At 33.7% G+C, this 15,751-nt stretch overlaps 1 protein-coding gene across 2 annotated transcripts in view; it reads left to right on the top strand.

Annotated features, from left to right (window-relative positions):
- Nsf (N-ethylmaleimide sensitive factor, vesicle fusing ATPase) overlaps positions 1-15,751 on the top strand; it is a 149,879-nt gene that overhangs the window by 25,033 nt on the left and 109,095 nt on the right. For both annotated transcript variants that reach the window (XM_071602924.1, XM_027921771.2), the window contains exon 4: positions 1,703-1,742. In XM_071602924.1, the coding sequence (XP_071459025.1) occupies positions 1,703-1,742 (40 nt within the window). The remainder of the gene's footprint in view (positions 1-1,702; positions 1,743-15,751) is intronic.

Genomic DNA, 15,751 nt, shown 5'->3' with positions numbered 1-15,751 from the left:
TATTTAAAGTTAGGGAAAGAGATCAAACACTTAACTTGGGAACTATTAAAGATCTCCTGAAACACTCAAAAATTTTGGGAAATCTTTACTTACTGTTCTCCTTTTTTCTGTTTGGATGCCTCTCCATTATTAGGACTACTTTTCACATTTGTTTCTGCAGATTAACAATTTGGGATATCCCATGGTTTTCCAGCTTTTAGAGAACTTTTTGGGATTCCAGTAGTCAGAAGTAGCTTGAGGTAGCCATTTCTCTTTGTCTCTGCTTTGTAAAAATTTTCCCCCAAGATTTACTTTAGATCAGGCACTATTCAAGTACTTTTGAATGTGTTAACTCATTTAATTCTTGGAACAACCCCATACAAGAGTTACTATCAGTATCATCCCTTAATGCTGTTTTTGGGATTAAAGTACAGAACCTAAATGTGACTCTAACCAGCATGCTCCTGTATTTCACATTGGCTAGATGTGAGTTGGGATTTTATAGAAGAGGTTTTTTTAGGGGAGATGAAGAGCAGAGAGGGGGAATGTGACCTATGGTGAGAAAGCTGGAAGGAGAGTGTTTGTTGTTACACATGATACACCATCTTCTAAGCTTCACACTGTAAAATCCAGTGTTCATATGAATAGGCAAACTATGGATTTCCAGCCAAAAACTATTTTTCTCACTGTTCTTTGGCATATTATCAGTAATTACTAATTTTGAATTTATAACAAGCCAGCCCCAAATTCCTGCCTGCATATAGTCTGTCTTCCCTTTATACAGTCTTGCCATTTTAGACAGGATCAGGGAGAGGCTGAAGTATGACTGTAAATACCTGAAAATTCTTTATCCAATACACAAAGAATAGTCATGACTATGTAATGATTTGAGTCCCTTCTTGGGTTTCCATATAGATTATCTGACCAGTTGTAATTTAGTTTTCATGCATTAAATTTCTTTTTATGATACTGTACAAATAGTAAAACTAACTGCAGCAGTATATTCAGAACACTGAAATATCTGATATAGTAAAGACTTCAAGAGCATAGTATTGTATAGAGAAGCATCCTACTCAGTGGGCTAACTTCACTGTAAAAAGGCCAGCTTCATGTGTTTTATGCAGATGTTCAGAAGTTATCTCTAATCTATGTATTAATTTCCCAGAGCTTTGTTACAAAGAACCACAAATTGTATTTCTTAAAACAACATAAAAAATATCAATAATAAAAAAAAGAAAGTTCAGAAGACAAAAACTCTCATAGTTTTTGAAGCTAAAAGTCTGAAATCAAGTCGACAGCACCATGCTCTCTTTGAAGGTTCTAAGGAAGAGTCTGTTCCATACTAACTTCCAGTGTTGCTGGCAATCCTTGATGCTCCTTGGCTTGTATACATCACTGAAGTCTCTGCTCTTTCATCACATGGCATTCTCTCTGTGTCTGTGTGTCTCTTCTTTTCTTAAAAGAACACCAGTTTTATTGACTTAGGGCCCACTATAATTCAGTAGGATCTCATCTTAACATGATTACATCTGCAATGACCCTATTTCTAAATACAGTCATGTTTACAGGTACCAGGGACTAAGACTTCACTATATTGGAGAGGATGCAGAATTCAATACATGACAGCATACAATATTTTTGTCTTAGAATGTGTTCTTCTTTTCATTATTTCTTTAATTTTGATTGATTTTATTTCAAGTGCTTTTTCTCATTTATTTTTTAGCGAAAATGGGCTGGACTTTCTATTGGACAAGAAATAGAAGGTAAGTATATGATTTTTTAGCCACTGAGATGGATGTTCTATATGGTTTTATCGGTTATCAAGATCTATATACTTTTCTATTGTTATTGGGCCTTAAACATTCATTCTATTCAGAGTATGGGTTAAAACTCTGAGAACTGGAAGGAAATAGTTATGGGACCTATGTCCTTATCTTCTTTTCTCAGTGAAGTGTATCATTGAAAATTGACAATGATATGATCATCATAGTTCATTAAGAGAAGGGCAAAGAAAGCAATTGGTGACTTCAGGGGGAAAAAAAAGATTAAGCTCCTTATGGAAAATAAGCCAAAGAGCTAATAAACAAAAACTGGCCTTGTCTTTCAGGAGTATGAATATGTAGTCAAATGATTTTGTGTCAACTTCATGGATACAGTAGGGGAAGGAAAGGAAATGCAAGTATAATTAAGACAGTTTTTTTCTGCTTGCTTTTACAAGTTAAAAAAATCACATTAATAGAAAGGTTGCAAACATGATGCAGAAAATTCCTATCATACTACCTCTATTAAGATTCACCAGTTGGGGCTGGGGTTATGGCTCAGCGGTAAGCGTTGGCCTTGCACATGCAAGGCCCTGAGTTCGATCCTCAGCACCACATATAAATAAATAAAATAAAGTTAAAAAAAATATTCCTTCTTCTTAAAAAAAAAAAAAGATTCACCAGTTGTCATTTTTTTATTATTGACTTTCCTTCTTCCTCCTTTTTTACATGTATGAGCACACACAGGCACACACACATTCCTTTTCTAAACCATTTGAGTTTTAGTTGCAGAACTCTTTCCTTTTTATCTTTAATACTTTGGTGTGTATTTCCTATGAATAAAAATGTTATGTTCTTATGGTAATCAAATTTAGTTAATTAAATATTTATACAATTAAATTCAATTGAGACATTTTATTTAATCTTGCAGATTGTCCAATTCTGCTAATTGTTCTGGCTGTCTCCAGTATGGCATCCTTTCCCTTCAGTTTAGATCTGATTCAGGATTATACATTGCACTTAATTATTATTGGGGGATAGTTCTTTTTTTTTTTTTTATATTCTTCTTTTTTTTTTTATTGTTGGTTGTTCAAAACATTACATAGTTCTTGATATATCATCTTTCACACTTTGCTTCAAGTGGGTTATGAACTCCCATTTTTAGCCCATATACAGATTGCAGAATCACATCAATTACACATCCATTGATTTACATATTGCCATACTAGTGACTGTCGTGTTCTGCTACCTTTCCTATCCTCTACTATCCCCCCTCCCCTCCCCTCCCCTCCCCTCCCCTCCCCTCCCCTCTTCTCTCTCTACCCCCTCTACTGACCTTCATTTCTCCCCCTTGTATTATTTTTCCCTTTCCCCTCATTTCCTCTTGTATGTTCTTTTGTATAACCCTGAGGGTCTCCTTCCATTTCCATGCAATTTCCCTTTTCTCTCCCTTTCCCTCCCACCTCTCATCTCTGTTTAATGTTAATCTTCTTCTCATGCTCTTCGTTGGGGGATAGTTCTTTAGGTTTTTTTTTCCCCTCCGCTTTCATGTTGGTAACATTTTTGGAAAATACATTTATAGACTATTCTCCAACTTAAGTTAGTATGATTTTTCTGATGATTAATAGAGGTTATTCATCCCCATTCAGAATACCACAGAAGTGATTGTTATGTCTTTTGCAGGTTATCCCATCCTAAGGTATCCTACATTTTTTTTTTTTATTAAATTTGTTGTATGGTCAAGATGTTTGATTTCTCCACTGTATAGTTATTTTTGCCCTTGCAACTAATAAGCTATTTCTGGAGAAACTGTTTAAGACCATATTCTTATCTGGTTCCAGATCAAACTTTCTGTCTTAGCATTCATTGATGAATTTTTGCAACCCCATTTTTTAATGATTTGTTTTTATATGTTTTTTATATTTATTTTTTAGTTATAGGTGGATACAATATCTTTATTTTATATTTATGTGGTGCTGAGGATCGAACCCAGTGCCCCACACATGCTAGGCGAGTGCTTTACCACTGAGCCACAGCCCCAGCCCTGCAACCCCATTTTTAATATGAATACAAAATTCTTTTGCAGCTGCAGGTGTCTTCCACATTTATCAGTCTGTGTACTATGAAAAAAAGCCCTTTTTTCCCATTTATGTACTTATTTATCTACCTATCTATTATCAGTAAGAATTCATAGATTCCTGTTTTATTCATGAGTTTGTAATTTATCACTGTACATATTCAATTTGGTGTTCAAATTTTTCCATACTTGGTCAGTACAAGATCCTACAAGCTGGCTCCTTTGTCTTTTTTTTTAAGTTGGACACTACCTTTATTTTTATTTATTTATTTATTTATTTTATGTGGTGCCAGGGATCGAACCCAGTGCCTCACGCATGCTAAGCAAGCGCTGTACACAACCTGGGCCCTGGCTCCTTTGGCTTATTGGCTTGCTGCCCTCATGTTCTTTTTGTTGTTGTTGTTGTTTTGAACACTTTCTTTCTGTCACAAGATGTTCCTAGCTCATCACGTACCTTTCCTGCCCCAGGCTTTAAGTTAGCCATTTCCCCAAAGAAGTCTAGTTTCTTTTAATAGGAGATGGCATTTAGAAACCAAGTTCTAGCTGTTAGGCCACGACTAGGGAATTATTATTTCTAGGCTTTTTCAGTAATAAACAAAGAGTTCCTATTCCAGAAATTACAGTTAACTGCAATTATGTAATGCTGACTCAGATCTAAACTGAAGGGAAAAGATGCTGTAGAGGAGATAGCTGGAACAATTAGCAGAATTGGAATATCATCTACATGTTAGATAAAGGATACAGGTACATACACAAATATTGTCATGAATTTATACTGATACCTCCAGTTTTAGTCCAGCCCCATAGAGTTCTTCTTTGCTTTCCCCATTCTACATCTGTATTTTCCTTTTTGCCCTGGAGAATCCTGAATCTCAACAAATTAATATTTTTGCCTCTATCTTACAATACATTAAATAGTTTTGGAATTGCCATGACTATAAAAATAAATCTACTAAAAACTTCTAGATTGGTTTGTAGTTCCCTTTTTTTACCCTGGATATACAGCTAGGGTACTGTGTTTAAAAGTTACTTGGATTAGTTATCCTTTCACCCTTGCTTTGGAGTGGTTGTCATGTTCATTTAATATATAGCTGGGTTTAGTTGTTTGGCTATTTTGCATTCAGTTTTAGGTCCCCCATCCTTATCTTTTCTGATTTAATATAAAACATTAACATGCAAACATCTAAACTGTTCAGAGGCACCTATATAGTCAGCCTTCTGAATCTGTGGATTCAACCAATTGCAGATTGAAATATTTCAGAAAACAAAAATTGTTTTCTGAAATTGTACAGACTCTGCTCTTATCATTCTCTGAAAAATATGGTGCAACAATTACACATTTGTATTGTATTAGGTACTATAAATAATCTAAAGATGATTTAAAGTGTATAGGAGGGTATGGGTAGGTCATATACAAATTCTATGCTATTTCACATAAGGGAAGATCTCTTTGAGTTATATGAATAGAGGCCTTCCTGGATTTTGGTATCTGCTGAGGTGGGGAGCCCTGGAACCAGTGCCTCATAGATACCAAGGGACAACAGTACTCAGAAGTGTCACTTCCTCCTCTTTCCCTTTATCTTTTTCCTACCAACCTATTTTGGGTAAACTATTATTTTCTTTTTGATCCTTTGGGGGGCTATTTTTTAACAAGTTACCATCTCTATGTTACTTTATATTTCCCTTCTTTCTTATTCAATGGTAATATACCAAAGATACTCTTTTCTAGGCATCTATTCATATAACTCAAAGAGATCGTCCTCATTCTTACAGTTATATAGCACACCATTATATACCTGTACCCTTGTTTATTCAACTGGTCTCTTATTTTGGCTCATTTAGGCTACTTTGTAATTATAGAGTATAATTTACTTTATAACTTTTAAGCATATTTATTTTAGTATTGTTAGAAGTGTATCTTCAAGGTGAATTAATAGAAATGAGATTTTGGAGTAAAAATTTGGGGTCAAGGATTTTACAAGACCAAAATGGGATTGGGCTGGGAATGGGTTTAAATTTTATCAAAGTCTTTTTTGTTATATGGAAATAATCATAATTTTTCTTCTTAGTTCTATTAGCATGGTAGATTTTATTAATAAGTTTCCTATTACTGAATTATCCTTGCATTACTAGTTTGAACCCTACTTGCTCTTGGCATATCATATCATTAATGTGGTGTTGGAGTCTGTCTGCTAATATTTTACTTAGGATCTTTGCAACAATATTTAAATGATTTTATTTTTATGTACTATTTTAATCAAGTTTTGGTATTAATGATATCATACTTCATAAAAAGGATTTGTAAGTCTTCCTTGATTTTCTAGATCATAAAACAATTCATATAACTTTGAGACTCTCTGGTCTCTAAAGATTTGGTACAATTATCTAGTGAAATCACCAAGGCACACTATGTGTGTCTTGTGCCTGTGCTGGTTCCTTGATATTAGTCTGTCTTATATGGAAATTGGTGTGTTTTAATTTTATATTGCTTTTGGGGTGAGTTTGGACATACTCTGCTTTCCTAAGAGGTTATCTGTTTCATCCAGGTTTTCAGATTTATTTGCATGGAAGTACAGAAACTGATGTTTTATGATAAAAAAAATTTTTTTGCTTTGTGTTATTTGCCATTTCTTTTGTTCCTTTTTTTAAATTAAATTAGCTAATGATGTTTTTTTCAAAGAATTAGAATTTGATTTATTGATTTGGTCTTTTTTTCTACTTCATTAATATTTATATTTCAGAATTTCTCCTTTTTGTCTATTTTTGCTGTACATTGAGGTTCTTTGCCTCAAAATAAAGGAAATTTTATTTTGGCTTTTATTTAAAAGTCTTAAGATTCTGATTTAAGACTCTGATCTTTTCTCTGATCATTGCATTAAATGTAATAGATTCTGATAACAGTATTTTCATTATCTTTATTTTTCAGAAATTTTTTGTTTTCTCTTTGTGCCTCCTTTCATCCAGGTGTTGTTTAGGAACTTTTAAAATTTTCTAGTTGGAAGACGCTTTCTTTCTTTCTTTCTTTTAGTTTCATTTTTTTAAAAAAATTATTTATTTATTTTTAGTTGTAGGTGGACACAATACCTTTATTTTATTTTTATGTGGTGCTGAGGATCAAACCCAGTGCTTCACTCATGCTAGGCAAGCACTCTACCTCTGATCCACAACCCCAGCCCATTTTAGTTTCATTTTTTTTTTTTTTTAGTTTCGTTTTTTAATGCCAGTATATATTGCACTGTGATAAAAGTTGTTTGTTTTATGAAGCTAACTGAAATTTTGGAACCTAATGTGTGAGAAGCTTTTGTAAATGATTCATGTATACTGAAAACAAGGTCTGTTCTCTGTTATGCTATGTGCCCATAAGATCTTTACTGATTACATTGTTTTAGGTCTTCTCTCTTACTGAATATTGTCCGTTTGACCTGTTTCACACAGCGGTACATTAAAATTGCCTATTAGTAATGTCTTTCTGACCACTTTTCCTTGTATGTCCTGTAGTTTTTACTTCATAGCTGTTATTTGATGCACAGGTAATTATATCTTTGTTGTGCATTGTGGCTTTTAGCATTATAAAGTGTCCTTTATTTAAAGTGTTTCAAATTGTACTCTGATATCAGAATTACAGTCTCTGTTTTTTTAATTTTTATTTGTTCAACGTACTTTGCCCATTTCTTTATTTTTAGCCATTTGAATCACTTTTAGATACATCTGTTATATTACACATAGAATTGGGTTTTATGAGCTAATTTGAAAATCTTTTTCTTTTAATGAAGTAGTTAAGTCACTCATAGTTATTGATTTGACTGATATGTTTGATCTCAATTCTATCATTTTGTTTTAATTATGTTTCTGTATGTGGTGTGCCTGCTATTCTTTTTTTTAAATATTTTTTAGTTGTTGATGGACCTTTATTTATTTGTATGTGGTGCTGAGAATCGAACCCAGTGCGTCACACATGCCAGACAGGCACGCTACCACTGAGCCACAACCCCAGCCCAATGCCTGCTATTCTTAAAAAATGATTTAAGAATGTTTATATTTTTGCCAGTGATTACTTTGTATTTATACCTCTCAGAAAGCCCTGTCTCCCCTTTTTTCCTTACTTATCTTTTATGTATATATTTTTAGTTGTAAGTGGACACAATACCTTTATTTTATTTATTTATCTTTATGTGGTGCTGAAGATTGAACCCAGTGCTTCAGGTGTGCCAGGCAAGTGCTCTACCACTGAGCCACAACTCCCACCCCTTACTTAATCTTCTTAAAAATGTGCTGTGCTTTGTCAATTCTAAATGAAAACCTTTAACTCTCATCTGTTATCAGCACAACAGTCAGTAATCATATTGTACCTCTCCCTTTTTTTCCCATTCTGTCAGAACATATGATATCCGCATGTCATTCTTCTCTACATGACCCCATACTTGTCTTAACTCTACAGTTAAGTCTCTCAAACAACCACAATCAGTTCTTTTGCCATTTTCTCTTGGTTGAATGAAAGCTGCCCTCTAGTACATTCCTCTAAGACATACATGCAAATACACTGTTCCTTGGGTTCTTATGTAGTCAACTAGTTTTCTGTGAAATTTGAAGGACAAGCTGAACAAATATAAAATTCTTGACCTGTTTTCTTTCCTTGAATTTATCAAAAATGCTGCATCACAGTTGTGTTGTCTTTTATGTGCTTTTGGGAAGTCTGATGTTAGTATAATTGTCTTACCTTTAGGAGGAATTTGATTTTCTGCTTGGAAGCCCTGAGGATTTTTCAGTCTTTGAAGTTTAATGTCTTTATTAGACTATATCTTGGAATTGGTGATTCTGGGTTCATTTTCTCATGTAGATGTATATGATGAGTCCTTTCAATGTGTCCATTTAAATTCTTATTTTCATACTTTTTCTTATTTTATGGTTTAAGATATTAGTTCTGGTCTAGTTGTTTTGCTTTACAGGGGTCCTAATTATGTATGTATGTTGGACCTTCTTTGCCTATCTTCCATTTTTAACTGCTTTCTCAGTGATACTTAAGTTTTAAAAAATCTTTTCTAAGGGCTGGGCCTGTGGCTCAGTTGGTAGAGTACTTGCCTAGCACAGGAGGCACTGGGTTCAATCCTCAGCACCACATAAAAATAAAATAAAATAAAGCTATTGTGTTCATCTACCACAAAAAAATATTTTCTAAAAAAATATTTTTTAAAATGTTGGTTGTTTTCTTTCTTGCTTTCCTCTTATTAAATTCATTGAAATTTATTCTCCCTTGGATATCTAATAATTTATTCTTTACTCCTGAAATTTTTTTTTGTTTTCTTCAGTGTTTTTCTGAATTCAATAAATTCTCATTGCATTTGTTTTATTGTTTCTGTTTTTAGTATTTCATCTTCTCATGATAGTTTTGTTATGTCTAAGTGCTTGTTTGCAAATAGGTAATTTAGTTTAAATTATCACATAATAGATTTCTTTATTTCATGTTGATCTTTTGTGGGAAGACATTTCATCAGCTGAAGTGCTGCAATATTTTGTTTTAAGTTATTTTTAAAAAAAATAACCTTGGATGAAACTGGTCTTTTTGTACTTTTCATGAATTTGTAGACAAGATCACTAGTTGAAGAGTATTACTTTCTGTCAGTATAGGAAAGTACAATTTCTTTCATGAATAATACTGATGAAGTAGATGGAGAGAGAGAGAGAGTTTGGTTGACATAGCTTATTTCTCTTTTGTTTCTGTATGATTCTTAATTTTTTTTCTAATGGACTTCTTTTCATCATTTCCATATCTTTTTTAAAAAAGTTTTTTAGTTGTAGATGGACACAATATCTTTATTTTATTTATTTATTTTTATATGGTGCTGAGGCTCAAACCCAGTGCCTCACGCATGCAAGGCAAGTGTGCTACTACTGAGCTACAACCCCAGACCCCTCATTGCTATATCTTTAAGAGCACGATTGGTTCTCTGTTTGTCTGATTCTTAACAATGATTCTTTGATAATTCTAACTCTAGTCCTCTATACATTTCCTAGCACTTGGAGCTGTAGACAGCCAGGTCCCACATCAGTGATTAGCATTGTAGCGTTTGGTGCTGGAATTTCTCTTTTTGGAGGTGGTTTTGTCTATATTTTGTTTATAACCAAGCTTCTCCTCCCCCACAATGGAAGTTCTGTGTATTTTTTGGAGCTTATTTTTCTATTTTTAAGTAAGTTAAATTTCATAGTATTCTTTGTCTTGTGGTAGTGCCAAAGTTATAGGTTATATGTGGTATTGTTTATCCTCCTTGTTACACCTATGGAGTTTTAGGAGATATCCAAATTCATGGAACACCATTATCCTCTAGACCTGTTGCTTTTGAAGATATTCAAAAGTATTGTAGCTTTGAACTGGTTAAAAGAAGACAAATGCCTAAGAAAAGTTGGTAAAGTGAGAAGAGAATATCTTACTTCTCATTTAGGAACATGACATTTATTATTTTTTTCTGAGTTAGAGGGAGCTTAAACATTGAGGTAATCTTTAGTTGGCTCTTCATTTTCTTTGTGGAAGTAGGAAGAAGTATGAATTTTTAAAATTTTTTTTTAGTTATTAATGGGCCTTTATTTTATCATTTATTTATATGCGGTACTGAGAATTGAACCCAGTGCCTCACACATGCCTGGCAAGCAAGCACTCTACCACAACGCAGCCCAGTATGAAAATTTTTGATTGAAGGTAAAAATAAAGATTACCTTCGATATAGGTTGTTGATGGAGAAGGTCGCATAATTAGTGCTTTCCACACTGCCTGAAAGAATTATCTGGGGAGTTTGTTTTTTAAAAGCAGATTCACAGGCTCCTTGGGGAATCTGATTCATATATCTGTGTTTTTAACAGTCACCCTTGAGTGGTTCTTATCAGCTACATTTTGGGAAACACTGACATAAGTGATTCCCTTAACTATCACTTCCTCACCTGAAGCATAGTGAGAAGCTGATAAAGCAGAGAAGTTTAGCAGCAAAAAAAAAGTAGGTCAGGGCATGAAATCAGGGTTCCCTAATGTGTGGACATTGGTGCTGGTAAAAATGAACACTTATTTAAAAATCTGATGAGAAGATGGGGTTGCATGTAGCTTAGGTTTCTAATTTCCTTAAATTTATTTGCCTAAATATAAGGGTAAAAGTGTGCTTAAATTTAACTTTTAACACAGATATTTTATGGTCTGTGAGAATTCAAGGTTATAAATTTTGATGAGTTGAGAAATGTGTTTTGTGCTTAAATTATGTTATATAGGTGTTCTCTTTCTATAAGAAATCCTTCCTTCCTTCCTTCCTTCCATCCATCCATCAGATCTTTAAAGAGGTGACACGAACAGACTTAGGGGTAAAATTGTAAAACCAAGTTATGAGTGCGGACTAAGATAGATGGAGGAGGCTTGAGGTTAGGCAGGATTTGAGGTCTGATATAGATGATGTAGCCATAAAGGGAGAAAACTGGTTCAACCTAAGTAAAGACAGGATAGGAGATGTGGTTGAAGGAGGACTGTTGAAGGATTCTGGAATGTGAGTTTTGGCTATAAAGTGAGACTTTTTAGTTGAGTCAGTGATTTTTTTTTTTTTTGAGAGAGAATTTTTTAATATTTTTTTTTCTGGTGGACACAACATTTTTATTTTTATGTGGTGCTGAGGATCGAACCCAGCACCCTGCGCATGCCAGGCCAGCACACCACCACTTGAGCCACATCCCTAGCCCTGAGTCAGTGATTTTAATGTGAGAGAATCTCCTGGAAGAATCATCTAGTATGTCTGTCTTAAGTATTGTAGACTGATGTTCACACATTTTTTGGCCATTCTACTCTACCTGTCATTGTAATATTTATCCTAAGCATTTGCTATGACATTTTTGCTTATAAAAACATTTTAAACTAGTCTTTGATATTAAATTGCTGTTAGTCATAAAATAAGAAAACATTCTCCGTCGTGTCCCCCTTTGGTCCTGGATGAAATCCCTTCAGGATTGTGGTCTCTTTGGGACCGACCATGGTGCTGACCATGGTGCTGCCTATGTTACTGTCCATGGTACTGCCCATAGTATTGCCCATAGATAGCGTTTGAAATTGTTAGCAGCTTAGTTTTTTTTTTTTCTTTTTCTCCTTTTTCTATTTAGGAACACCAACCTTAAAGTAAAATATACTTGAAAACTAGAGTCAGTGATGATGGTACTTTAGTATACTTACTCAAATTTCTCAGTATGAAGATGACATACATACATGTACCCGTATGTGTATTTACACACACATATATATGCATTATGACATTTTGGCATTTTTATGGAGTCTTTAATGTACAAAATGGTGGCATAAGTATGCAGATATTTCTTTTTTACTTATTTATTTTTTAATATTTATTTTTTAGGGGCTGGGTTTGTGGCTCAAGTGGTAGTGCGCTCGCCTGGCATGTGTGGGGCGCTGGGTTCGATCCTCAGCACCACATAAAAATAAAATAAAGATGTTGTGTCCGCCGAGAACTAAAAAATAAATATTAAGAAAATATTTATTTTTTAGTTGTAGTTGGACACAATACCTTTGTTTCATTTATTTACTTTTATGTGGTACTGAGGATTGAACCCAGGGCCTGACCCATGCTAGGCGAGCGCTCTACCACTGAGCCACAACCCCAGCCCTTTCTTTTTATTTTTTAACCATTTTTAAAAAATTTTTGATTTGTTATATATGACAACAAAATGCATTACAATTCATATTACACACATAGAACACAAATTTTCATATCTCTGGTTGTACACAAAATAGATTTACATCCTTCGTATCTTCTTACATGTATTTAGGGTAATGATGACCATCACATTACACCATCTTCCCTACCCCTGTGCCTCCTCCCTCCCCTTTTCCCCTTTGCCCTATCTAGAGTTCATTTAATCTTCCCATCCCACCCACCAACAGTATATTATGGATCAGCATCCTTAAATCAGAGAAATCATTTGGCATTTGATTTTTTGGGGGATTGGTTAATTTCATTTAGCATTATATTCTACAGCTTCATCCATTTACCTTCAAATGTCATGATTTTATTCTCTTTTAATGCTGAATAATATTCTGTTGTGTATATATACCACATTTTCTTTATCCATTTATCTACTAAAGGGCATCTAGGTTGGTTCCACAGTTTAGTATTGTGAATTGTGCTACTATAGACATTGATGTGGCTATGTCCCTGTAATATGCTGTTTTTAAGTCCTTTTGGTATAGACTGAGGAATGGGATAGCTGGGTCAAATGGTGATTCCATTCCCAATTTTCCAAGGATTCTTCATACTGCTTTCCATGTTGGCTGCACCAATTTGCAGTCCCACCTTTTTCCCTACATCCTCACCAAAACTTATTGTTGTTTGTATTCTTAATAGCTGCCATTCTGACTGGAGTCAGATGAAATCTTAGAGTAGTTTTGATTTGCATTTCTCTAATTGCTAGAGATGTTGAACATTTTTTTCATATATTTGTTGATTTTTATGTGGTATTTTTATGTATGTATATCATCTTCTGAGAAGTGTCTGTTCAGTTCCTTGGCCCATTTATTGATTGGGTTGTTTTTTTGGTGTTAAGATTTTGAGTTCTTTATATGTTCTAGACATTAGTGCTCTAGCTGATGGGCGTGTGATAAGACTTTGTTCCCAATTAGTAGGCTCACTATTCACCTCACTGATTATTTCTTTTGCTGAGAGAAGCTTTTTAGTTTGAATCCATCCCATTTATTGATTTTTGAAATTAATTCTTGCTATGCAAATATTTCTAAAATATGTTTTTTCACTCAATAATTTGTGTCATAGGCCATCCATCTTTATTAAATATAAAGTTTTTATTTTAATAAAAATTGCTATTCAGTGTTCCACATTCTGAATCTACTGCATTTTATTCATTGTTTCCCTACTGATGTTTTTCAGTGTTTGACAAAAGTATTGCAATGAGCCTTTCTGTAGATCCCTTTTTAGGCAAAGGTCAAGGGCATTTCTAGGACAGACACCTGAAAATGGAATTCCTAAGTAACTCATTAATATTTTACATTAATATTTAAGTATTTTTTCATGATATAGAGGAAACGATCTCTCTGGCCTGTAAAAGTTACTTAGCAAATAACCTGAACTTTCTAGGAAATATTAAGAAGAAACAAAACTTCCAGAATTGGAGCAGGAGAGTATTCTGAAATTTTCAGACATGACTCAAACTTATTCTTTGATCTTTGATACTTTTTCCATTTTAATCAGGCTTTGTTACTTTGCTTTTGAAATATTTAAATGTGTTTGCCCCCTTTAAGATAGTAAGCCAAATATAAAAATATGATTACACAAGTAATTTAATTCAAAGAATTTACAGGAAATTCTTATACATAACTCAAGTGGTTAGAATATAAGAAATAAGCTTAGAATAGAATTTGGAGTATGAGTGACCACGAAGACTCACCTAGTTCAGTCCTCTTGATTTACAAATATGATGAATGAAGGCACAGAGAGCTTAAATGATTCATGTGGATTCCTGCTGGATCCATGGAAACTCAGAGACTCAAAAATCCCCTTTGAAGAGAATATTTAGGTTTGCAAACCACTAGAATCTTTGCAACACTTGTTTCGTAATAATGATAGATCAACTGAAAGCTACACTACAGTGACTTTTCTGTTTAGCTTCTTGCTGTTTTACCATGCTAACTCACAAAAGTCCCATACCTCTTGTCCAAAGAAAATATAAAAATACAATCTTTTTTTTGAGAACTGTAGAAACTTATCAGATGTGTCTGGGACTAGAAGTTAATTGTAAACTTGGTTAAAAGCCTTTTCCTGTAGTTTTGGTCTATAGATCAGAGTTCTGTGTTGTCTTTTTGTTTTTGTTGTTGTTATTGTTGTTGATGTGTTTTTAAAATATTTGTAAAGCCTGTGGTTTTTAAAAAATTGTATTTATCTATCTTAATTTGGTATGTATGGCAGCAGAATGCATTTTGATTCATTATACACAATTGGAGTACAACTTTTGTGTTGTCTTTTGTACATAAAAACTTCAACTATAATTTCTATATAGATTTTTTTGAGATCGAAGTAGAGCTTAGACCTTTTGAATCATTTAGGAGTGCAGAATCCTTTTGGATTTTTGTGGATTTCTCCTCTAATATTTTCTGATTTTCTTGTTCATATTAATGATGCTTTTTAGGAAAAAAAAAACTTTTTTAAGGTTTTCTTTAAAACTTTCCACTTAGTTTTATAATACCAATTCTAGAATGCCCAGATGTCAAGTTAGTATACTACTTAATTGTATGGCATAGTTCCTGTAATAAGAAAACTAGCATAAACAGATTAGAAAATGAACATAGTTAATCCATGCTGTGTAGCACTCCAGTGGCACATGAGGAAGTTGCAAACTGAGCATTAGGCAAGCCACCTGCAGAGTGGTATATATGGGAGGAGTAAAAAATTTTTGTGAGTCAGCTCAGGGGAGGTTGCTTAGAAGAACTTCTACTGTATTCTAAAGAGACCATTGGCAAATTTTAGGACAGTGATCTATAGGGAACACAGGAGGAATGTAAAGTTTATATGCATTAAGCCCTATCAAAAAGCAGTGATAAACTTTTTTAAAATTATTTTTTAGTTGTAGTTGGACACAATACCTTTATTTTATTCATTTATTTTTATGTGGTGCTGAGGATAGAACCCAGGGTCTTTCACGTGCAAGGCGAGCGCTCTACTGCTGAGCCACAACCCCAGCCCAGTGATAAACTTTTAAAAAAAATTTTACTGGACATAAACAAATTTTCTTTTTGGGGAAACTCAAAATGCAAAAATTCCCTTGAAGATTTCTTGGTAGCTTATTCTATTCTTTCTTAATGATCCCAATACATTATGATGTAATGTGATACTTTTTTTTTTTTAAATACACTTTTCAATCTGACTTAAAAATCTGGGGGAGGTACATGCCACCTCCT

This window comes from Marmota flaviventris, chromosome 17 (assembly GCF_047511675.1).
Source record: "Marmota flaviventris isolate mMarFla1 chromosome 17, mMarFla1.hap1, whole genome shotgun sequence".
Taxonomy (NCBI): Eukaryota; Metazoa; Chordata; class Mammalia; order Rodentia; family Sciuridae; genus Marmota; species Marmota flaviventris.
Note: the sequence above shows the minus strand (reverse complement) of the source record. Positions and strands in the feature narration are given on the sequence as shown.